General features: G+C 48.8%; 1 protein-coding gene across 23 annotated transcripts in view; it reads right to left on the bottom strand.

The window, feature by feature from the left end:
• ZMYND8 (zinc finger MYND-type containing 8) overlaps positions 1-25,224 on the bottom strand; it is a 122,647-nt gene that overhangs the window by 9,852 nt on the left and 87,571 nt on the right. For 16 of the 23 annotated variants that reach the window (XM_066387579.1, XM_066387583.1, XM_066387581.1 and 13 more), the window contains 7 exons: positions 23,405-23,557; positions 21,272-21,784; positions 13,726-14,148; positions 11,611-11,801; positions 7,530-7,610; positions 4,103-4,181; positions 1,736-1,975 (listed from right to left, as the gene is read on the bottom strand). In XM_066387579.1, the coding sequence (XP_066243676.1) occupies positions 1,736-1,975; positions 4,103-4,181; positions 7,530-7,610; positions 11,611-11,801; positions 13,726-14,148; positions 21,272-21,784; positions 23,405-23,557 (1,680 nt within the window). The remainder of the gene's footprint in view (positions 1-1,735; positions 1,976-4,102; positions 4,182-7,529; positions 7,611-11,610; positions 11,802-13,725; positions 14,149-21,271; positions 21,785-23,404; positions 23,558-25,224) is intronic. The other 7 variants (XM_066387596.1, XM_066387600.1, XM_066387598.1 and 4 more) reach the window with 1 other exon arrangement.

Here is a 25,224-nt window from a genome sequence, read left to right as displayed (position 1 = left end):
CAACATGAGGTCAGAGGCACGAAGCCTCGGGAGACAGCAGAAACTTGCAACCAAAAGAAAAAATGGGGCATTTGAGAGGAATTTCGGAAGGATGGCCATGACGATGCCACAGAGAAGGGAAAGCAGAAGGCAGTCTGGCCATCTCGTAATAACACATACAGCAGGGGTCCCCAAACTTTTTACACAGGGGGCCAGTTCACTGTCCCTCAGACTGTTGGAGGGCCGGACTATAAAGAAAACTATGAACAAATCCCTATGCACACGGCACATATCTTATTTTAAAGTAAAAAAACAAAACGGGAACAAATACAATATTTAAAATAAAGAACAAGTAAATTTAAATCAACAAACTGACCAGTATTTCAATGGGAACTATGGGCCTGCTTTTGGCTAATGAGATGGTCAATGTGCTCCTCTCACTGACCACCAAGGTAAGAGGTGCCCCTTCCAGAAGTGTGGCGGGGGCCGGATAAATGGCCTTAGGGGGCCGCATGCGGCCCGCGGGCCGTAGTTTGGGGACCCCTAACATACAGGGTGATCAGACACATTCCAGAACTTAGGGGAAGGTAACTGCACAGCAGGAAGAGATGTAAAATCGCTACAAAGAAAACATCTCCCCACTAAGGAAGGTGAAAGGGCACCACAATGTATGGCTTAACAATTGCCTTTTTAAAAATAACGGAAGGTCAGCATAGAGCAGAAGTCGGCAAACTGGTGCCACCTGTTTTTGTAAATAAAACTTTATGGGGGACACAGGCATGCCTGTCAAGCAACAAAGTGTCTATGGCTGGCTGTTTTGGCCCTACGAGAACAGAGCTGAGCAATTTCGATGGACCACGTGGCCCAAGAGTCCTCAGGTATTTACTTCCGGACCTTCACACACAGAGTCTGCCCACCCTGGTTTAGAGAGAGCTTCTCAAACTCGGTCTCTGATACTTCACCTTTGAAAAGTTTGCCAATCTATAGACATCCAACTTGTCATAGTACTCATCTTCTGTTTACATATGTTCTTTAAAATGAAGACTTTTAATTCTAAGCACATAAAGCTACTATTTGCCATAAATAAAAGACAGCTGTAAAATATTCTTAAAATTAATAACCCTAACTGGACAGGGTCTCCTGGCGGAGTCCGGCCTAAGACCCGCTTGCTCAGCGGCCGAGATTACAAGACTGGATTAGTTCCACACCAAGACTTTTTCCTTCACGTCAGAACTGGGAATGCTTATTGGAAAACAGGTTTTCTCCATGTCAGTACCACTGGCACGTTGGGCCAGCTCCCTCTCTGCTGTGGGCAACTGCCCTGGGCACTGTGAGGTGTTTAGCTGAACCCCCGGTCTCCACCTTCTAGATATCCGTGGTACCTCCTCTGTTGTCACCACTACAGATGTCCACGGTCAGAGCCAATGACTTGGGAGGGATGGGACACAGACGCTAAACCCCACTAAGAACCACTGCCACCCACAGGGCACCAGAACCAGCTGGCTGTCGTGACAAGCCCCACACTTTGGCAAACAATGCAAAGAAACCAGCGGGTCCGAACACCCGCACCTGGAGCCTCTGCTCCATGCACATGCTGCTCTGTGTGTGCAAGAGACACAGCGCGCACGTGAGGGCGAGGGCCGGGGGCCGGGCGAGCCGCCCCTGCCAGGTCAGCCCCCTCTGTGGCCCTGCGGCCCCTCGGGGAGCCGAACGCCTGCCCGCTGCCGCCGGGATGGCAGCAGCCCCGTGGGAGTACCTGACTGGGTGCAGGACTTCATGTGCTCGGGCCAGTGGGCCTGCTGGCAGGGGTAGTCGCAGTAGCTGGTGTTCCAGCAGCAGTAGAAAATGGCCTCCTTCTTGCAGTTGGCGCACCACTGCTTCTTCTTGGTCTCGTCCACCGCCTGCTGCTTCTCCAGCTCCAGCTGCTTCTTCACCTCGGCGATGAGCCGGTCCCGCTCCTGCTCCAGGCTCTGCCGCATCTCCGCCATGGTCAGCTCTGACGGAGGAGGGGAGAGGACACCGGCTTCATCGCCTGTCCCCGCGCCCGGGTGCAGGTGCAGGGCCGTTCGGATCACATCAGATGCAAATCCCGGCTCGGAGATGCCGCGGCTGGGTGACCGCCCCTCCCGCCACTGCCCTGAGGCCCAGTGCCTTCATCTGTAAAATGGGCACTCATCGCGCTGACCTGACGGAGCTGCCCATGATCTGTGACGGCAACAGGGTGCGTCTCTATGCTGACACAGCAGTAACGAGAGCCCCAAGGGGTTCTGGGGCAAAGCCGTCAAATAAACCCTCAAAGCAACTTGCCATTAAACTCGCTTTGAATTTTATCATTAGTACAAGCCTTTTCATCTAGCAAGTAACTTACATAGAACCTATTAGACGCACACATTGTTCTAAGCATTCTCTAACTAGTTCCTCATTTCCTCTGGATACCGACCCTATGAGGTAAGTACTACTACAATGCCCTTTTCACAGATGAGGAAACTGAGGCACACAGCTATTCAGAGCAGAGCTGGGACTAGAACTCAGACATGCTTTCCCTTTACAGTGTGGCTAGTGGCAATGGTGAAAGTTACCTATTAGGGCATCTGTGGTTGACCGTTATACTAATAGGACAACCAGTGAACTGCTCAGTCACCTGAGATTTCTCTAATCCTACTTCAGACAATAAATCTATATCTGCACTCCACCTGGGAGCGATCTGCACACTCATATAAATGGTTCCTCAGTTTCTGAAGATCTCATCCTGAAATTAAAAATGGAGCCTTCCAAAACAGACCAGTAACAAAAATTAACTGCTTGTCAAGAAGACAACACCTGTGGCTAGACACTTTTCCGTCACTCACAACTGCCTTTTACCAGGAAGCGGCAACCCACGGCCAGTTCCGGCCAGCCCACACATATATTCCCCCTCAAATGTGCAGTGACTATTTAAAAATGGAGAGATTCTGCATAAAAACAGATTGTTTGATTTGGCTAGAAAAACATGTAACAACAACACCCAAATAAACTTCCTGCATATAGGATTGGAGTTTTGCAAGGTGTGATTTCAACATATGTCACCAGTGAGCAGATGGGCACACCTGGACACGCCTCCCCAACAAAGGTAGCCTATGATTTCCAGCATTCTGACTTTGAGACTGATATTACATGAAGGTCTGCTCTACCGTTGGGGGAGGGGGAACTTTTATTAATATTATACAGAACTGTGGGTAAAACACCAATCAGTGTAATCCAGGGACCGACAAAGAAGCTGTCTACAGTGTGGGGTGCACAGGCAGTAGGTCAAGACTTAGTGAAGATACTCAATAGTCAATGATTAAAGGAAGAAGTCTGGACCCTTGTTGGTTGGCTCAGTGGCAGAGCATCAGCCTGGCATGTGGATGTACCAGGTTTGATTCCTGGTAAGGGCACACAGGATACGTGCCCGTAGGCTTCTCCCCCCTCTCTTTCACCCCTTCTCCTCCTGCAGCCATGGCTCTATTGGAGTAAGTTGACCCAGGGTGCTAAGGATAGCTCCATGGCCTCCGCCTCAGGCACTAAGAAGAGCTCAGCTGCTGAGCAATGGAGCAATGCCCCAGATGGGCAGAGCATCGCCCCCTGGTGGACTTGCTGGGTAAATCCCAGTTGGGGCACATGCAGGTGTCTGTCTCTGCCTCCCTACCTCGCTGAATTTAATTTAAAAAAAAAGGAGGAAGTCTGGACTTGAATCATAGCTATATGATTTTGAACAACTTCCTTAACACAGTGAAGTTTCTCCTGAAAACTGGGATAGGACAGCCCTTTACCATAAGGGTTTCTGTAAGAAGTAAATGGGCTGGTTCCTGCAAAAGCACTTGAAACGACTCCTGGCACATAGTTAAGAGTATAATGAGCAGGAGCTGCCAGGACCGTCACTGCTATTATTTTGTTGCCAGTGTTGGTTTTTGCAGAGAGGAAAGGAAGTGCTTTAATACCTGCTTTCTGCAGGCGGGACTCTCCAGGAGTCTGTGGTCCAACCAGGAGCAGTACAACCCCTAGTCCACATCTGACTCAATTCTCATCTGGGCCTGACTCCCGAGGTGCAAAGACGTCCACATCCCACACCCTGCCCAGCACAGACTCGGTCACCGGGCCTCACCCAGGTTGTGTTTCATCTCGGACAGCTCCTGCTGGTGCAGCCACTGCAGCTTCTCTATCTCGATCCGCAGCCTGCGAATCTGTAGCAGAAGAGGAAGACTTATGAGGCAAGTCCGGGCGCCGCACACCCACAGAGCCCCGGAGCACACTCGCTGACTGTCAGGGTGAACCCTGCAGGCAGCCTGGGCCTATGCCGACTTTCACCCGGCTATGGCACAGGGAGACGGGCCAGTGGATTAACCCACGTTCACAGAAAATTGTTTCAGAAAACTAAATACAAGCAATCCATCTTTACCAAGAAATAATGGCACCAGGAGAAGCCAATTAAAATGAAAACAAGGACCAGATTTTCATAACAAGTGATACGTAAAAGGTTTGATTAGGACTTTGGTCTACAAATCTGAAATTAAATAAAAGTAGCACTATTTTATCTCTTACCTAACATTTTAAGTGGGGTCTACAGTCATTCACCTGAAACTCCAAAGTCTAATATCTCAAACCCAATTGGTATTTTGGGGCAGAGGGAGAAGTTTGGGGCCAAAAAAAAAAAGTCCAGGAAGTGAGAGAGTCACAAATTAAACAAATCAAAAGAGGCCCACACTAAGATACATCATAATTAAAATGCCACCCTGACCCGTAGGCTCAGAGGTAGAGCATCGGCCCAGCATGTGGAAGTCCCGGGTTCGATTCTCAGCCAGAGCACAAAGGAGAAGCGCCCATTTACTTCTCCACCCCTCCCCCTCTCCTTCCTCTCTGTCTCTCTCTTCCCCTCCCACAGCCAAGGCTCCATTGGAGCAAAGATGGCCCGGGCGCTGGGGATGGCTCTATGGCCTCTGCCTCAGGCGCTAGAATGGCTCTGGTTGCAACAGAGCGGCGCCCCAGATGGGCAGAGCATTGCCCCCTGGTGGGCATGCCAGGTGGATCCCGGTTGGGTGCACACAGGAGTCTGTCTGCCTCCCCCTCCTCACTTCAGAAAAATACAAAACAAAACCAAAAAACAAAAAAAAAACAAGGCCAAATGTTAAAGACAAAAGGCAAATCTTAAAAGCAGCAAGAGAAATAAGGGAGCTCTCATAAGATTGTTGCCTAATTTCTCTACAGAAACTTTGCAAGACAGAAGGAATATTCAGTGATGAAAAGTGAGGACCTACCACCAAGAATACTCTACCCAGCAAAATTATCATTTAGACTAGAAGGACATAGAAAGAAATGCCCAGACAAAAATAAAAATCTAACGGAGTTCATCACCACCAAATCATTATTATATAAAATATTAAAGGGTCTTCTTTAAGAAGAAAAATATGAATAATAAAAGGGCAATAAATATATATGTATCAATAATTGAATCTAAAAAACAAAATAAATGGCCTTGGCTAGGTAGCTCAGTTGGTTAGAGCATCATCCCAATACACCAAGGTTGTGAGTTCGATCCCTGGTCAGGGCACATATAAGAACTGGTTGGCCTGACCAGGCGGTGGCGCAATGGATAGAGCGTTAGACTGGGATGCAGAGAAACCAGGTTCGAGACCCCGAGGTCGCCAGCTTGAGTGCAGGCTCATCTGGTTTGAGCAAAAGCTCACCAGCTTGGACCCAAGGTCGTTGGCTCGAGCAAAGGGTTACTCGGTCTGCTGAAGGCTCGCGGTCAAGGCACATATGAGAAAGCAATCAATGAACAACTAAGGTGTCACAATGCGCAACGAAAAACTAATGATTGATGCTTCTCATCTCTCTCCATTCCTGTCTGTCTGTCCCTATCTATCCCTCTCTCTGACTCTCTCTCTGTCCCTGTAAAAATAAATAAATAAATAAGTAAGTAAGTAAGTAAGTAAAGGCAAGGGAGAGCTTTTCACAGAAAAATAAAAGAACAGGTTTGATGTTTGTGTCTCTATCTTCCTTCCTCTCTCTCTAAAATCAATAAATAAATTTAAAAATAAGCAGAACAGAAATACTCAAGATAGAAAACATTTTGACAATTGCCAGACAGGAAGGGGGTTAGGGGAACGGATGGTCAACGTGAAGGGAATGAAAAGTACAAACCGGAAGTTCTAAAATAGTCACGGGCATGTCAAGTACAACACAGGAAATATAGTCAATAATAGTCTAATAACTATGTATGGTGTCAGGTGGGTGTGAGATTTATCAGGATGGTCAGTTATGTAATGTCTGATCACTCGGTGGACACTTGAAACTATTATAATAATGTATGCCAATTAAAATTGAAAACTTAAAAGTGATTCAATGTTTTTTAAAAATTAACAAACAAAAATGAAATGGGGTGTTTTGTTTTAAAGTCGGAAGGTTTTTCTAAAGTAACACTTATCCCTCTTGTTAGATGTCCCCGGCATAATCAGAAAGTCAGTCATATTAGCAAATATCCAGGGATTCACGGATTTCTTGTGGGGCCTCTCACAGGTGCCTCTCGGGCACCTTCCTAAAGATTCTGTCTTCTTCACCTGAGTGCCAGCCTACCCCTGCCCAGCCCCCATCGGTCAGTGCCATTGCATGGGGTTCCCACACTTCTCCAACCTCACTTTCAATGACCTCAAGAAATCCTGCCACTTGAGATTTCTCTTGGTGTCCTGTTGGCACCTGGCTCCCAGTGAATTAAGCCTAAACGTTCAGGGAGGCCGATTTTTATAAGCGGACATTTTAACATTTCACCACTCAGTTCCTTAGGTGACCACAGACACTGTGGAGGCTGAGTACACAGGTCCTTAGATAACAACAAGGATCACTTGTACAAAAAAGTCCCATCTTACAGAAGATCAAGGAGCCCGTTATAAATGGAGTGAAAAGACCAGGCTTCCAGTTTCCCCAGTGAGTTAACTCAGGCTCTGGTCAGGCTGTTTCATGAAAAATGAACGGATCAAGGAAGGAATACCCTCCCCAACAAACCATCAGCTGACAAGCCTGGTGACTAAAGCAGGACCCTGGAGGGATTTCTGGAGAAGCCTCCTCATGGCGCCTTCCTTCAGCAGCCGGTAAAACACGTGCAGCAGACCCTGGCCGGTTGGCTCAGTGGTAGAGCATCGGCCTGGCATGCGGGAGTCCAGGGTTCGATTCCCAGCCAGGGCACACAGGAGAAGCGCCCATCTGCTTCTTCACCCCTCCCCCTCTCCTCTCCTTCCTCTCTGTCTCTCTCTTCCCCTCCCACAGCCAAGGCTCCATTGGAATAAAGATGGCCCGGGCACTGGGGATGGCTCTGTGGCCTCTGCCTCAGGCGCTAGAATGACTCTGGTTGCAACAGAGCAACGCCCCAGATGGGCAGAGCATCGCCCCCTGGTGGGCATGCTGGGTGGATCCCAATCAGGCGCAAGTGGGAGTCTGTCTGTCTGACTGCCTCCCCGTTTCCAACTTCAGAAAAATATGATACAAAAAAAAACAAAAACCACGCGCAGCAACTAGCAAGTTAATGTGTCATCTCTGACCTCCGCGATTGTGCTTCCGGTAGTGTTTTTAGAAAGGTCATTATAGATTTCAGTCATCGTTCCTTTTATTGCATCCATCATCTGAAAAACAGAAACAGAAACAATTCAGGAGACCAGTTCTCCAGGGCCTTTCTAGATGACACACTTCTAAACGCTATCTATATAAAGTGGCGGGTCTCACCTGGGGGCTTGTGACTAGTTGGGGAGGGGTGGGGGTGCTACTGGCATCTAGTGGGTAGAAGCCAAAGATGCTCCTAAACATCTCTGTGCACAGAATGGCCCCCACGACAAAGAACTACCCAGTTCCTAGTGTCACTAGTGCTGAGGCTGAGAAACCCTGATATGAACCAGAGTAAGGAACACCCACAAGTTTGCTGTCTCATAGTTTAGACCAGTGGTTCTCAAACTTTTTGAAGTCGGGGCACATTTAAAATCCTACAAATAATTGTAGGCACACTACATGCAAATTTCTGAGAAATATGTTATAATAATTAAGTCAAATAATAAAGAAAAAACAAAAGTCCAAGCGTGCTTTTGTAGTAAATGAAATAAATACGACAAAATTAAGTTTATTCTGACATTAAAAAATATTTTTATGTTACATTTTTTGAATTATACTTTTTAGAATTCGTAGAAAAGAGAGGTTAAAAAATAAAAAACTGACCAAAAAAAGTTATCTTTTTATATATAGATACATTCTTAGTAAGATTTAGTAAATTCGGCAGTCCTGGAGCAAATATGTTACGTTTTTTCATTCTTGTGTTTATGAGAAACATGAGTCTGATGTGTCCTAGTGATTTCTTCAATGTTTGGGCATATATTTGAAAGGCAGACTCTCATTTCCTCATCAATACATTGAAGAATTCCTTTCTTTTTACTCTTGTGTTGAATGCAAAACCCCCCACCATACATATCATCTTAACTTTACACCAAACAAAGGATAGAAGAAACTTGCCTCCAGTCTCTCCCAGGAAGGGGGGGGGGGGGGGGGTGTAGTGTAAACAATCCAGCACCACAGCTTAACAGCCTTTTGCAACCTAATCAGGCAAGTGAGGTGGGGGGTTGGGCAGACTGTCAGCTTATAGCCAATTCCCCACACCTCTGTCCCCCAAAAATCTAAATTCCAAAAACCCTCTTGGTGTTTTGGTCCCCAACAGGCACATATTTCTCTGGAATACCAAAGGGCACACCTGGAAATCTTCTAGAGCTCACAAGTGCAGCCTGGCACACACTTTGAGACCCACTGGTTTAGACACTCACAACCATAAAGCTAGTTTCCATTGCCACAGGCTCAACTGGAGGGGCCCAACTTGACCAGCATAGTGGGCTCAAAGGAAAGATTATTTTGTTTTATTACTGTAGTTTTTTAATTCTTTCCCCTTAAAAAAAAACAAAAGTTTCATTGAGACATCACTGCTACCTCCTACAATTCACCCATTTAGACAGTGTGCAGTTTAATGGCTCTTAGCATATTCTGAGTTCTACACTCATCACCACCATCAATTTCGGCACCTTTTTATTACCCCAAAAAGAAACTCCACCCCCCCCTTAGCCTTCACAACCCCCAAGATCCCATCAGTCCCCAGCTCCCGACAGTCACTAATCTGCTTCCTATCTGCATGGATTAGCCTAAGCAGCAGATTCCACACACATGGAGTCAGACAACGTGTGGTCTGCTGAGCTGGGCTTCCTGGGCTCAGCACACTGTTCTCAAGGTTCATCTGTTCTCAGGGCTGTATCAAGACTTCATTCCTTTCTATGGACCAATATACAATAATATACAATCATCCCTTGCCATATCGTGGTTTACTTTTCACGGTCTCACTGTATCATGAATTTTTTAATTGTATAAGGTCTACCGGAAAGTTCTGTTCGTTTCTATCACAACAAGTTTCAACACGTAAGCACATGTTTATTTGGCACACGTGTGTCTCTCTATTTTTATCACTTAATGTATTCATACTGACGTAGCAAATTAACTAAAACAAAGTTGATTCACGTTAGTCTTATGTGTGAAGCGATAGTGTACCCATGGCTACTGATAAAGTTCATTTACGCCACTGTATTGTATATGAATTTCAATAAGGAAGAAATGCTACAGAAGCATGTAGAAATTTAATGAAAGTGTTTGGTGAAGGTACAGTTTCTGATAGGACATGCAGAGAAGATGGTTCAAAAAATTCGAAACAGGTGATTTCGACCTTTCTGATAAGCCACGTTCTGGGCGACCATCTTTGATCGATGACGATGTTGTTAAGACCATGTTGGAGCAAGATCCTTTTCTGACAACATCGGAGATCGCAGAAAGGCTTAATTCAGCTCAGCAAACCATTTCAGACCATATTCGGAAGATAGGATTGATGTGGAAATACATTATTTAATAAAGTTTATTGACGGTAAGAAAAACTTGTATTTTGTTTTATTCCAAAAATGGACAGAACTTTCCGGTAGACCTTATATATATCTAATTTTGTATAGTGGATTTTTTGCTATACCTGTATTGTGGGATTTTGCGGTATATAGGTATTTTTATATATTTATTATTTTAATTATTTTTGCGGCAAACTGTGGGGAGGGTTTATAAAATATATATATAAATAATAAAATAAATATAAAGTCGCTACTTTGCGGATTTTCGCCTATCGTGGGGGGTTCTGGAACCTAACCCCTGCATAGACAAGGGACCACTGCAGTCCACTGTGTGGATATAGTGGTCTGTTATTTTAATGCCTCTGATGAGAACATTGCCTTTCCGGTTTGTGTCCCTCTCTGACCCAGGGAGGCATCAGCAAGTGCGTGACATCAGCTCAGGTCCACACAGCAGGAGCCCAGATAGCTGATGACCAAGTGGGTTTGCAGGATGAACGTCTCTCCTCCCTCCCACGTGCTGGCTGACCCCTCCCGCATCGCAGGACAAAGAGGACAGGACAGAAGAACAAACCGGGTCTCAGGCCTGGCCTGGCTGCCGTCGGGTCCACCCTGTGTGCCCCCAGCTTGACCGCAGGACAAAGAGCGCCCTCAGAGCTGATGCCCGCGGTCTATCCCCACCACCTCTTACCACCTCAGTTTCCCTGGGCAGAAAACGAGGACCACAGGGCCCCCTCGGAGGGCGTGCACAAGGATTACATGAGAAACCCACGTGCGGACTGTGGCTCAGTACCTGCCACAGAGGAGGTGTTCATATTAGAGAAATACCTGTTCACCTGGTAGCTTTTCTACATAAAAATAAATTCACATGAACATGTATGTCAGTGTGAACATTCTGCCATCCCCCAAAACTGTAACCCCAACTTCAGCCCGAAATGGGGGGTGGGGGGAATGAACACAGTATCTGTTGATATCTCCGACCCGCTACACTGGGATACCCGCCGCCAGCAAAAACACCCTGCTGCTTTCTGCAGCTTTGCAGTCAGTCATCCCACACGGGACCCCACCCCGCCCCAACCATCCACATCGATGTGAAAAAAAAATAAAAAAAAACTGCTTTACATGAAAACTTTAGAAAAATGGATGAAACCCAATCCGTTCCTAATGCCGTGGTTACATTCCATTTGAAGGAAATCACAAGTTGGTGGGCTGACTTTCGCTCTTCCAAATGCAGCCGAGAACGCAATGTTCACAAAGAGCGCCCGTCTGCCAAAATATACAAATCAGGGTCTTCGACTCGGGGTCACCTCAGACAGGAAAGTTCCCTACCTCCAAAAACATGTCCCTGTGTTCATTCTCTGAACAGCAAAAAACAACAACAACAAACGGCTATCAAAAAGTTCCCGCCTAGATCCTGCTATCAGGAGTCAAGTGGGAGGCAGAAGGTCATAGGAAAAATGGCGGCAGGAGCTGTGAACACTGGCTCAGGGAGACCCACTGCCAGATCACGGCCTCGGTGTCCTCATCTGCAAGTAGACAGCTTGGTCCCAATCAGTGCAAGGTGACACTTCAGATCCAAATAGAAGAATTCAGTCTGGGAGACCCTCAGTAAACACGGGGACTTCCCTCCTAAACAGGCCCAAAAACCTGTGTGACTGTGAGGTCGTGACCCTCCTGGTTCCTGACATCCCACCAGGTCCCCGGTGACACTCACTTTGCTAGTGTACTTGGCGATGTCTGCGGCGACGTCGGCTGAGGCGGTGGCGATGGGAAGGTCCGCGTTGATGGAAGACGCAAGGGTGCTCGTGGACCCTGAGCTGGTGACCAGGGGCGACGACGTAGTACTGGTCACCAGGGTGATGGTGGAGGTGGACGGGCTCTGCGTGATCTCCTTCTGCTGGACAGCTAGGGAAACAAAGGGCCCCTGGTCACCCCACTGCTGCGGGAAGGGCCCGTCCCAACACAACGCTGTGGCGAGGGAATGACACCCGGTGTGCGTACACCCTGCGAGCTTTGCTACCTCCAAGTGACGCAGACTCTCTCCTAAACCCAACGGCAGCCAGGCTCCTCTGAGCCCTTTCGTGACTGATCCTCACACCTGGCCTATAAGGACTTGAACAAACACTAATATGGCTTCTAACAGCTCCAGGCAAGATCCCTAGGATGACTCCAGCCCCCCTTAAAGTGCCTGCCTGAGGAAGCTCAAGGCCACCCAAATAACTGACTGTTCCAGCCAACACCCGAAGATAAGGCACCTGTCTTCCGACCTCGGTGGGAAAGTAGGAGCCTAACTTTGATAGGTATCAGTTAGTAAACCCAGATGGGTTTCCCACGGACCAACCCTCACCTCCTACATTTTGTCATTTTCACTTCCCTGACTGTTGAGTCCCTACTCACCCCCCTTGCAATTAGCTCATTCTCCCTTTAAACATCCGGTCACCTCTGTACAAATCCAAGTTGACTACTTCACAATGGACTTTCCCCCTATTGCAAAAGCAATATATGACCGGTTCAATTCTATCCTAACCACTGTAACGCGTTTCCAGCTTTGTTGATCTTTGACACAAGACAATGGAGACGTTGAGAGCCATCCCCTCAATGAGCCTCTTCTTGCCTAAATTCCCCTGGGGAGGCTTGTAAGCTGATGGGGTATGAAGACAGAAGCCTGGGACGGGTCGCCCCAATCTCAAAACCCTAGGGGGTTCAGTTCTGCCCCACCACCTCTTTAAAGAGAAAGATCATTCCAGCTGTACCCCACCTTTGCCTGTCTGACCTTCCAGTCTTCCCAACTCCCCACTCTTTCAAAGGTTTCCCTGGGAGCCCCAATGTAGAAGAATCTGGCTGCCTCTCAACCTGATGCGCCTCTTCAGAGCCCTGCTCACTAGGGTGCACTCCACCCGAGTTTCAGTCAAGGAGCCAAACTTTCAAGGGTCTAGATGCAGGTTCCCCATGGAGTAAGAGCTATGTCAGTGCTCACAACAGCTGGGCAAATGGGGACCCATCTGATGAGCGCTTTGTCTGCCCCTCCGTCGGCTCCAGATAGGGCTCCCCCTGCACGGCCAGAAATTCTGATTCTGCAACTTCAACACCTGGCTCCCAACGCTGGCTCCTCTGTGGGCGTGGCTAATCCCTAATCATCCAGGCGGCCTTTGCTACCAACTTCTCACTGTACTCTCCCTCCCCCCCAAAATAACGCCCAGAGGTTCCCAGGTGTGCACAGGACACTTACACAAAGGTATGCACTGCTGACAACAGGGAAGGAACAGGAGTGCTTTTTAAATAAACTAGAAGACTACGCAGCAGTCCGAGAGAGTAAGGTAGAGCTGTGGGTACTGATATGGACGGCCCTCCAAAACATGCTGATGGGTGGGGGGGAAAAAATGGTACCATTTTTATGTTTTAAAAAAGAAAAAAAGGAAAAAAAAACTAGTATTTTTATGAATCCATATATATAAATATATATGCATACATGCATAAAAACGGGTTCACGGTTCACAGTGGCCGCTGAGAAAGGGAGAAGCAGTCCATCGGGACCATCAACTTCTGCGTCAACATCTTGCCCCCTTTCTAAGGAGCACAGACACACAGATCGCCGGAATAATGGGGAAAAGAAACCGTGAAATCAAAGTAAAAAAAAATCAAGTTGCAAAACAATTTTTAAAAAGAATGCCAAGTGGGATGCGGACGGCCTTCAGGATGCAACGGCCGGGAAACAAAACAGGAACTGAAAAAAAAATAAAACAATGGTTGGTTTGTTTTGTTTTGTTTTCTCCTGCCGATGTGGCAAAAAGGGGGCGGGTGCCACGAGCGCAGAAGGGGAGCCGGGTACCTTTCACAGCCTGTCTGGTCTGATATCTCGTCCCCTGGGAAGCCTGAGGCTGCGGCTGCTGGCTCTGCTGCTGCTGCTGCTGCTGCTGCTGCCGCTGCATCTTCTGCATGTGCCACTTTTGGGAGGACGTTTGAAACTTACTTGATGAGTTCCACACGACCCGCTGCACGGCCGGGGCAGTCTCCTTCGGTAAAAGCGGCCTCTGCTTTTTCACCGGGCTTCCCGTGGTGGTGGTGGCGGTGGCGGTGGCGGCGGCGGCGGCGGTGGCGGTGGCGGTGGCCGGGGCCGTGACTGTGGACGTGGTGCTGGTGGTGACCGTGACACCAGCCGTGGGAGTTTGGGAGGTCGAGCGGGTGAGGACCGGTGTTTCGGGGGGAGATGGGCTGACTGCCATCGTGGTCAGCGGCGGAGCCTTAGCTACGGCTGAAGCCGATGCGCGGAGAAAAACAAACAAAACGTGGGTTTGATTCAGGTTGGCCGAGGGGTCTCTACACAACCTAAAGCCAGGAACGCCCGGCAAATCCTGCTGCCCACGATGCCCCGAGGAACACAGTCGCCTTATTTACCGCCTACCTCAGAGCATCGCTCCTTCTGTGAGGCATGGTCCCATCTGAGACACACACCAGGGCCCCTGGGGGAACCAGACCCAGCAGACCCGGCACCTGCCCTCAAGCTGCGCATCGGCTCCCATGAACAGGATCACTGCAAGTGTCGATTCCTGAAGTTAGAATGGGCTAAGTGCTTTGGGCAAGGCCCAGACCAAGTTCCTCCAGAGATGAAGAGAAACCCTTGGGCTAGAAAAAGCAGGTACCCGGAACAGCTTCCCAACAACCAGCCCACTGACCACCACTGAGCCTCGCAGAAACAACAGCATCCACTTAACCTCTTCTGCAGCCAAGACTGGTTTACCTATCGTGTGGTCAAGTTTAAGTCTAAAGCAGGTTAAATTTTTTTTTATATAAGTAGCTTGCTTCAAATAAAAATATTAATTATGTCAGTAATTATGCAAGCAGGACTTGGGAAACGCCTGAAGTTTGAAGAAAGAGTGGGTCTTCCGGGAGGAGCTGGGCTACAGGGGTTGAGACTTCAACAGGCAGAGGCGAGAATTTGGAGGGGAACAGCATTCGCCAAGATGTCCTCAGGAACAGGGAGCGCTGCGCTTCAGGAAGTGAGGGCAGGCAGGGAGGAGCGGCCGGAAGGCAGGTTAGAGTCGAGAAGCACTGAGCAGGGCAGACGGGGATGACCATGTGAGGGCTCATCTGTAAAAGGGGTGTCAGTTATCACTGCAGAGGGGTTCCAGCCACTGGGGCGGTGAGCCTCCCCCCAGAGAGGAGTCCCCGAGGATCACACACAGAACACGGGTGCACATCAGTACCCCAATCTTAGGCAATCAATGCGCCTGTACATCAAACTCCTTTTAAAGAGGATTCCGCCTGTCTTTTTAGATTTCTATCACCTGGAAAAGGCACGAGCTTGGTTAGTCTAGGGAAGATTTTCAGTGACCTGTGGGGTCTTGGATAGCCAAGGAAATTGAGAAGATAAGCCGACTTTTCTGACTGGGAGGCTTTCTTTTTCTTGGTGGTTATCACATGCGACTGGCCCTTCCGCTCCAATGGACAGGAGTGTTCAAGCAAGTTCAAGGGCAAGAACATGGGGTGGGGCTGGAAGAGGAGCTCTTCCTGCAGCGAATCCTTTCCCAGGACAACCTGTCAGACACTGGATAGAGCCCCTGCCCTTCCAAGGACACAGGTGGCTTTGAACCTGGCCCTTCCAAGAGCCTGCATGGGTCAGTTGGTCAACAAGATTTCTAACCTGCAGAAGTACCTACAACGCCTCCCCCTTCTCTGCCACGTGACCACAGACATATGGTTGTTGTTGGTTAGCTAGCCTAATCCCCACTTGCACAAAGGGAACCACGAAAAGGTCCTTCTCTCTCCCTGCTTTGTGAAAGCAAACAGTCAGCTTTGCATATGGGTTCTGTCTCGGCAAGAATCATGCCTGGAGCGTCAGCCTAGCGTGCGGAGGACCCGGGTTCGATTCCCGGCCAGGGCACACAGGAGAAGCGTGCATTTGCTTCTCCACCCCTCCGCCGCGCTTTCCTCTCTGTCTCTCTCTTCCCCTCCCGCAGCCAAGGCTCCATTGGAGCAAAGATGGCCCGGGCGCTGGGGATGGCTCTGTGGCCTCTGCCTCAGGCGCTAGAGTGGCTCTGGTCGCAACATGGCGACACCCAGGATGGGCAGATCATCGCCCCCTGGTGGGCAGAGCGTCGCCCCTGGTGGGTGTGCCGGGTGGATCCCGGTCGGGCGCATGCGGAAGTCTGTCTGACTGTCTCTCCCTGTTTCCAGCTTCAGAAAAATGAAAAGAAAAAAAAAAAGAAAAAAAAAAAAAGAATCATGCCTGGCCCACTTTTCCAAACAAAAAACTAAAGTGTGCAATCTGAAAGAGTTCAGGCTCAAAGTACTAAAATATTTTAATTTCTAGGGGATTCTAATAGTTCATGAAGAAAAAAAATTTAAAGGTTAGAGAAATTTCTTTTGTCCGAGAAATTCAGTGTCTGATAGCCTATAGCCCAACAAAGGGTGACTCTCTTAAAGGCCAGCATACCAGAAACTGCCCCATCAAATCAATCTACTTATGGCCCTGGACAGTTGGCTAAGGGGTAAAGCGTTGGCCCAGCATGTGGAAGTCCCAGGTTCAATTCCCGGTCAGGGCACACAGGAGAAGTGAGCATATGCTTCTCAACACCTCTCCTTTCTCTTTCTCTCTCTCTCTCTACCCCTCTCTTTCTCCCATCCTCCCACAACCATGACTTGGTTTGAGCAAGTTTGCCTTGGGCACTGAAGATGGCTCCATGCATGCCCTCACCTCAGGCACTTTTTAAAAAATAAATAAATAAATAAACAAAACAAAAATGCTTGGTTGCCAAGCAACAGAGCAGCGGTCCCAAATAGGCAGAGCACCGCCTGGTAGGGGGCTTGCTGGGTGGATCCCAATAGATCAGGGTGCATGCAAGAGTCTGTCTCTGCCTCCCAGCCTCTCGCTTACTTTTTAAAAAATATATACTTATTTCAAAGTTTGGCACTGTCTTGTACATAAAGGAAGACCTGTTAAGAGAAGGATGGGGCCTGACCAGGCGGTGGCGCAGTGGATAGAGTGTTGGACTGGGATGTGGAGGACCCAGGTTCGAGACCCTGAGGTTGCCAGCTTGAGTGCGGGCTCATCTGGTTTGAGCAAAGCTCACGAGCTTGAGCCCAAGGTCAATGGCTCGAGCAAGGGGTCACTTGGTCTGCTGTAGCCACCTGGTCAAGGCACATATGAGAGAGCAATCAATGAACAACTAAGGAAGCGCAATGAAGAATTGATGTTTCCCATCTCTCTCCCTTCCTGTCTGTCTGTCCCTCTCTCTGACTCTGTCTCTGCCACACACACACACACACACACACACACACACACACACACACACACAAAGTGAAGGATGGGAATTATGTTACAGGTTAGCAGAGCTCGGTCACTAACCGAGCTCCCTTTGCCTGCTGGAGATCACTAGCTATAAAGTGGTTTTACTATCTGAGGATTCATATTCTACACAGAAAGAAGCTGCATGCCCAGCTGGAGATAAGTTGGAGCTCACCACAGCACACTCCAAAATGCCCTTCACTAACAAATTTACAAGCAAAAACACGTTTTTGAAAAGATGCTCTCTCCATTGCCGAGTCAAACATGAAGCTGATTCTTCAAGACCCAAAACCAGCAGGGGGCTCTGGATTTAAGACTGGTTGGTTTTTGCTTCAACTCCTAGGAATCTGCTCTAACTGAATTATGTTTTAGTATCATCTTCAGCTTAATCCACCCCAAAACTCAGAATTCCCTGGAGAAATTTTCCTCAGGTATCAGTGCAAGAAAGAGCTCTATTTCATTTAATCAACTAAAGGTTTTTTATATTTTTTGGAAAATATGACATCTTTTAAGAGACTGTGTTTCCCTGTTTGCTTTGACTGCTGGGAAGCTCACAGCCAAGAAGAAACCCTACTTTGATCATTCTTACGTCTGAAGCAGTATGTATCTCTGTATATAAACTTTCCCCAAACCTCTCACTATCCTGCCATCAACTTTTATACTGACTTCACTTGCATTTTTTGTCTCATGATAATGTATTCTTGTCAATCTGTCACAAATCCTTTCTTGAAGAGGAAGGGGCATAAACCAATCAATAGGAAGATTTGTTCCAGAAAGAAAGGAACGGTACAAATATATCATTCATAGGAGCACCCAAATTTGGGTTGTATCACCCAAATAGTCCCACAAATGGAACAAATGCTACTCCTCCTATTGTTCTCTGAAATATTCCACAACATGATCAACGTCTTCAGAGACCATCCATAAATATAAAACAGGGGTCCCCAAACTACGGCACACAGGCCGCATGCGGCCCAAGGCCATTTAAACGGCCCCCACCGCACTTTCAGAAGGGGCACCTCTTTTGTTGGTGGTCAGTGAGAGGAGTACAGTATGTGGTGGTGCCGCAAAGCACTGCGTCACTCACATACAGTACTACTTCCAGTGACGCAGGACGCACGCGTCATGGCTCCAGAAGCACATCATATCACTTGTTACGGCTAGCAGTGACAAATATGAAACCGGCCAGACCAGGCAGTGGCGCAGTGGATAGAGCGTTGGACTGGGATGCGGAGGACCCAGGTTCGAGACCCTGAGGTCACCAACTTGAGTGCGGGCTCATCTGGCTTGAGCAAAAAAAGAAAAGATCACCAGCTTGGACCCAAGGTCGCTGGCTCGAGCAAGGGTTTACTCGGTCTGCTGAAGGCCCATGGTCAAGGCACATGAGAAAGAAATCAATGAACAATTAAGGTGTCGCAACAAAAAAGTGATGATTGATGCTTCTCATTTCTTTCCATTCCTGTCTGTCTGTCCCTATCGGTCCCTCTCTCTGACTCTCTCTGTCCCTGTTAAAAAAAAAGAAAAGAAAAAAGAAAAAAAAAGAAAATGGAACCGGACATTGACCATCTCATTAGCCAAAAGCAGGCCCGAAATTTAAGTGTTATTTTAAATACTGTATTTGTTCCTGTTTTGTTTTATTACTTTAAAATAAGATATGTGCCGTGTTCATAGTTTTTTTTTTTATAGTCCGGCCCTCCAACGGTCTGAGGGACAGTGAACTGGCCCCCTGTGTAAAAAGTTTGGGGACCCCTGATCTAAAAGATGACTCCAGCCTGGCCCGGTAGCTCTGTTGGTTACAAGTCATCCCGATACACCAAGGGGACGACTCACCTAAGTTGCAGGATCATTCCCTATTAGGGCAGATACGAGAATCAACCAATGAGTGCATAAATAGGCAAAACAACAAACAGTGCTCCTCTCCCTCACCCTCATCCATCTTCTCTCTCTCTAAAAAAAAAAAAATCAATAAATTCTTAAAAATTAAATAAGTAAATATTTAAATTAAAAACTGAAAAAGAGATGACTCTGGAATGGAGTGGTGGTCTATACCCTTCCTGCCCCATGCAATCACGCCCTCTGCCTCCATCGCGCCACTGGAAAACACGTTGACCTCTTGATGACCTGCAGGACATAGGTTCCACAGTAGCGCAGGCTGACATAACCACAGAGGAAAGATTCTCAAGGCCCATCCCTGACTTGCCTTTCAAGTAGCCAGACTAAAAGTTCCCCAGAGCCTGACCTGTGGTGGCGCAGTGGATACAACATCGACCCAGAACGCTGAGGTTGCCAGTTCGAAACCCCGGGCTTGCCTGGTCAAGGCACGTATGACAAGTAACCAATGAACAACAAGAAAGAGGGAGAAAGATGAACGAGAGAGAAAGAAGAAAGAAAGAAGAGAGAAAGGAGAGAGGGGGAGAGAGAGAGAGAGAGAGAGAGAGAGAGAGAGAATAGAGAGAAAGAACAAAGAGAGAGGGAAGAAGGGTAGGAGGGAGGAAAAAAAGAAATCCCCAGGGGTATAGAATCACAAACTCAAGGGTTTGGTTCAGCAATCAGCCCCTTTAGGCATACTCAAAAGTTAAGCCTGTCGCGATCCCTGAAAGTTACTCGCAAAATACACAAGATTTTATGGCTACAAGCCCTAATTTGTCCTTAGGCAATGCTTCTCGTGGGCTCTCAATTAATCCTCCATTATCTTTTGGGGGCCCGTTGGAATCCCCTCACTACCCACTTGCCAAACCAACTGAAAAAATGTGCCGCCTGCTTTGTCAATGGGAAGGATACCGTTCCAATTATTCACGCGTTCCTTCTGGGGTTTTTGCCAGCAGGCCTGGGCTATGGCCGGCTGGAGGGCACTGCTGGTGGTTCGGCCGTGAGAGCAGCAGTGTGAGCCCGCTGAGACTCAGGCAGCAGTTCTCAAACAGGGGAGAGGTTCGCCTCCCAGAGGACACCCCAGGGGGCAATGTCAAAGACATTTCTGATTGCCACAAACGGGCAGGTGCTCCTGGCTGGCATCCACTGGGGAGACGCCAGGGATGTTGCTCAACAGCCTCCCAGGCACTGGACAAAGAATTATCCAGCACAAAACATCAGCAGGGGCCCTGGCCAGTTGGCTCAGCGGTAGAGCGTCGGCCTGGCATGCGGGGGACCCGGGTTTGATTCCCGGCCAGGGCACATAGGAGAAGCGCCCATTTGCTTCTCCAACCCCCCCCTCCTTCCTCTCTGTCTCTCTCTTCCCCTCCCGCAGCCAAGGCTCCATTGGAGCAAAGATGGCCCGGGCGCTGGGGATGGCTCCTTGGCCTCTGCCCCAGGCGCTAGAGTGGCTCTGGTCGCGGCAGAGCGCTGCCCCGGAGGGGCAGAGCAAGTGGGCAGAGCATCGTCCGTGGTGGGCGTGCCGGGTGGATCCCGGTCGGGCGCATGCGGGAGTCTGTCTGACTGTCTCTCCCCGTTTCCAGCTTCAGAAAAATTTAAAAAAAAAAAAAAAAAAAAAAAAAAAAAACCACCAGCAGGGCCAGTGAGGAAACACCCTGCAATCTGGGGGATTAAATGCAAATACGGTGGGATACCATTCCCAGTGCGCACCACACAATGCCCCCTGGATCTCCAGTGCCCCAAGAAATGCTCACCGTTCTGGTACTGCTGACCCAAATGGTCTCATATTCTAGTAAGAAAGTGCGCGTTGAGATGCCTGGGCAACATGAGGGGGAAGACCTTCACACGGAACACTCCTAACAACGGCAGCCTTGCCAGATGTCTAAATGCTGGCAAACACTTTAGGACAATGAATGGACATACTGGGAAAGAAGTTGCTTAGGCTACAAGCGACTTGACTCCTAGGGGCGGCGACTGCATTCTAAGACGACTTATTTTTGTGTGCTCAAAATCAGGCACGCTGGGTCCTGGGCAGGTACGCAGTGGACAGGCCCGGCGTGAGTCCTGGTCCTAATGCATAACCGGCAGGCTGACCCGCAGCCAATCCTCACTCTGCCCCGTCTCCCTCGGCAATATTAGGGAGTCACAGAGCTTTGATCATACAAATGAAAGGTGGCACTGGAAACCAAATCAAGAAACTGGAAACTGGATAGTCACTTACCATCTTGCTTGGGAGATGGTTCTTTGGATTCCTTCTTGTTTTTCCGACCCTCCCGCCCAGAATGGTCTTCTCCTAAATCTATGACAAGTTCGCTCTCGGAATCGGAGTCCAGGCCCAAATGGACTGTTGGGGAATCCGTCTCATCTTTTCCCTTCAGTTTATCCTTCGTGGGGTGAGGCGAGGGTTTGGCTTTCTCGGAAAAGTCCTTCTCGGGCGGGGGACTTGCCTTTTCCTTGACTGGGCCTGCATCTGCCTTCTCGCTGGGGGGCGACGATGTGCTTTTCAGCTCCTCTTTAATCTCCAGTGGGTTGGCCAGTTTGGGCTTTTTTTTGACAGTGGATGTCTCTTTGTCCATTCGACTAACCTCTTTGTCTTCCGTGTCTTCCGGCTCATTCTTGGACTTCTGCTCGTCATCGCTGATATACTCACTGTCGCTACTATCGGACTTCTCGGAATCCTCTGAATCGCTGGGCTCCACGGCCGTATAAACATCTTCTGAGATTTCATTTATGCCTAAATTCAGAAAGAAAACCCAGCATGTGGCATAGTCACAAAATAAAAAGCAGGACCAAGAACGCAAACATTTTCCACGCCAAACACTGGAAATAAATAAAAAGAAACATTTCAAGTCGCCATCACACTGGCCTGGTGGGGTTCGCAGTGAACAAAAGGTGCCACTGAGACCTGCAGACAAAGGGACCTTGTGTTTGGAGAGAGTGTCAAAGACAACACACGGGACCAAACCACCTAAATTTTGAATTATCTGGAGCTAAAGCTTTGCAACAGTGATAACTAATGGGGATACAAACATGGGAAGGATGGAAGGGAACACCAGAGATAAATTACTAAAACTGATCCATTTAACAGAGTAGAAAATAGCGGTTCAGAGCAATCACTTGTCTTAGGACACAGAGAAAATCAAGAGAGAGGCAAGGCCGAAACCAAGAGCTCCTCACACATCCCTGAAGCCTGAAAGCCCTTTACCCTTCGTGTCCAGAGCACCAAGAAGCAGGCCAACGCCTTAGAGTAGAGGTTGCAAACTCACAGCCCACAAGCCACACCTGACCACATTTTATTTAGGAAGCAATGCTTTGGCCCACACAGTAATTTGTTGTTTGCTCTTGTTTTGTAATTTGGAATCTGTTGCCCAATTCACAAATCGGGAAATTTCGCACACAAATCACAATGGCCAGCTTCTGCTGAGAGAGCAGATCTGGCCACTCTGGGCAACAGGCCTGCAAGGTATGGCTGTCTAGGGCCAAGCAGTCACTGGCTCCTTCAGGTGGGGAAACTCAATGAGCTTCTAGTCTAGATTGGGAGGGATACCTCCACACAAAGGGACCACTGTTGCTTCTGAACAATAAAGTATCACAGGAGGTGGGCAGATGGAAGAGCAATCAGAGGAGACTTCCTGGAGGAGTTGACACCAAGCTCAGCTTTAGGGACAGGATTCAGGTAGGCAGCCTGAAGGCAAGCAGCAAAGGGGAAGAGGGAGGGAGGCAACAGGTATGGAAGCAGGATGGGTCTCCCAGGTGGGGAGGGCCCAGTCAGGAGAAGGGTTTGTGTTGGACACTTGCAGGACATGATCCTAAAGTCAAGACACTAACTAACATACTGAGAGGGTGCTCAGAGGCAGACCCCGGAGGACCTTTCTGCTTCTAACGCATCTCACAACCTGCACTTCCAATCTGCAGGCTGCCACAACCAAAGAATACACTGAGGAATTAATTCAAAGAGCCTGTCTGAACAATTAACTAGCAAATCTGAAATAACTGGCTGTGAGTAGAAATATATTTGAGTTGAACAAACAACTCAAGGTTCAAAGCAGCCAGGCTCCATCTCTGATCACACCTGGGTGGTATCCCTACATATAATGAGGAGGAGGAGGAGGAGGAGGACGAGGACGAGGAGGAAGGGGAGGAGGAGGAGGAGGAAGAGGAGGAAGGGGAGGAGGAGGAGGAGGAGGAGGAGGAGGAGGAGGAGGAAAAGGTGGAGGAGGAGGAGGAAAAGGTGGAGGAGGGGAGGAGGAGGTGGAGGAGGAGGAGGAAAAGGTGGAGGAGGAGGAGGAGGAGGAGGAGGAGGAGGAGGAGGAGGAGAAGGAGGAGGAGGAGGAAAGCGAACCAAAAGACATACCTAATTGTGCTTTGCAACTCTCTATCGTCTTGTCAAGGTTGAGCTGGAACCTGCTGCGAATCTGCCGCTTGGGAGAGATGAGGGGAACGGGGGCGGCCTGCTGCTGGACCGACTCACTCAGCTCCTTCAAGTCCATCTCGGCCTTGCTTCGATCTGGAAGACACCAACATACCTCCGTCAGACCAGGAGTGGACGGATAAAGAACTCCCAGGGCTTACTTCTCACAAACACACATTTTAGATCACAGGAGAGAAAAACACCTAAAACATTTTTTGTGTGTGTATTTTTCTGAACTGAGAAGCAGGGAGGCAAAGAGATAAGACTCCCGCATGCACCCAACCGGGGATCCACCAGGTCTGCCCACCAGGGGGCGATGTTCTGCCCATCTGGGGCGTTGCTCTGTTGTGACCAGAGCCATTCTAGCACCTGAGGCAGAGGCCATGGAGCCATCCTCAGTGCCCGGGCCAACCTTGCTCCAGTGGAGCCTTGGCTGCGGGAAGGGAAGAGAGAAATAGAGAGAAAGGAGAGGGGGAAAAGTGGAAAAACAGGTGGGCACTTCTCCTGTGTGCCCTGGTCGGGCATCAAACCCAGGACTTCCACATGCCGGGCTGACGCTCTACTGCTGAGCTAACTGGCCAGGGCTAAAACATTTTTGTCATTTGTCCCAACATCACCTGCTCAATGACATGGGCAGAAGTAACAACCCGAGAAAACACTTGGCAGGTTTACTACACAACAGTCTCCTAAACAATCGCCAGGGTTGCTCTCAGTGTTTGAAAGGCACGGCCCCAGCCAGATGGCTGTCTGCAGAACTCAGCATCTTTAGGGAATCTCGAAAGCCAAAGATTACAGTCATATGCTCCATCTCAGTATTAGCAGATAAAGTGACATCGAGTCTGGCCGGACTGTGCTTTGAACTCCAGGAAGGAATTAGAGAGAGGAGAGCGTGTATCCAAGAGAGATGCGGAGCCCCTCAGGGGGCTGGGGAGCCCCTGATAACTGGGGCCCCCCAGCTTCATTCTTCATTCTTACTCAACCTGGTCTGGAACTCAAATTCGAAAGGAAGGGAAAACAGAAGAGAGGCAGACCTTCCTCCCAGCCAGCTCTGCCTCCATTTGACTCTCAGCATGTAGGGGAAAGGTAAACACATTAGGCATGCATTTTTTTTTAAACAGAGACAGAGAGTGAGTCAGAGAGAGGGATAGACGGGACAGACAGACAGGAACACAGAGAGATGAGAAACATCAATCATTAGTTTTTCATTGCGCGTTGCAACACCTTAGTTGTTCATTGATTACTTTCTCATACGTGCCTTGACCGCGGGCCGTCAGCAAACCCAGTAACCCCTTGCTGGAGCCAGCGACCTTGGGTTCAAGCTGGTGGGATTTTGCTCAAACCAGATGAACTCGTGCTCAAGCTGGCGACCTTGGGGTCTCGAACCTAGGTCCTCTGCATCCCAGTCCAACGCTCTGTCCACTGCGCCACCACCTGGTCAGGCTAGGCGTGCATATTTTAAAACTGTGACTTCTCGCTCAGGTAACAAGAGTCCAAGCTCCTCGCCCTATTCCCAGGCAAAGGCCTCTGACTGCTGATGACTCAGGCCAAGGTCCTGCCCCACCACCACCCAACTTCTGGCCGCGGGCTCTTTCTATGACCAACTAGACCGGATTCCATGAGTTTGCATTTCCTGAATCCCTTCCCTTCCTCTTCAGCTGCCTCCTCTAGGGTCCCAGAAACATAAGGGGACAGAATGAAGAAGGTTGTTGCAAAGGCCCAGAAAGCCTTGCGACTTTGCAGGAAGGAGCACCATCTCACCATGC

Source organism: Saccopteryx leptura, chromosome 5, assembly GCF_036850995.1.
Source record: "Saccopteryx leptura isolate mSacLep1 chromosome 5, mSacLep1_pri_phased_curated, whole genome shotgun sequence".
Lineage (NCBI taxonomy): Eukaryota > Metazoa > Chordata > Mammalia > Chiroptera > Emballonuridae > Saccopteryx > Saccopteryx leptura.
The sequence above is the reverse complement of the archived record's forward strand: the minus strand, read 5'-3'. Positions and strand labels throughout refer to the sequence as shown.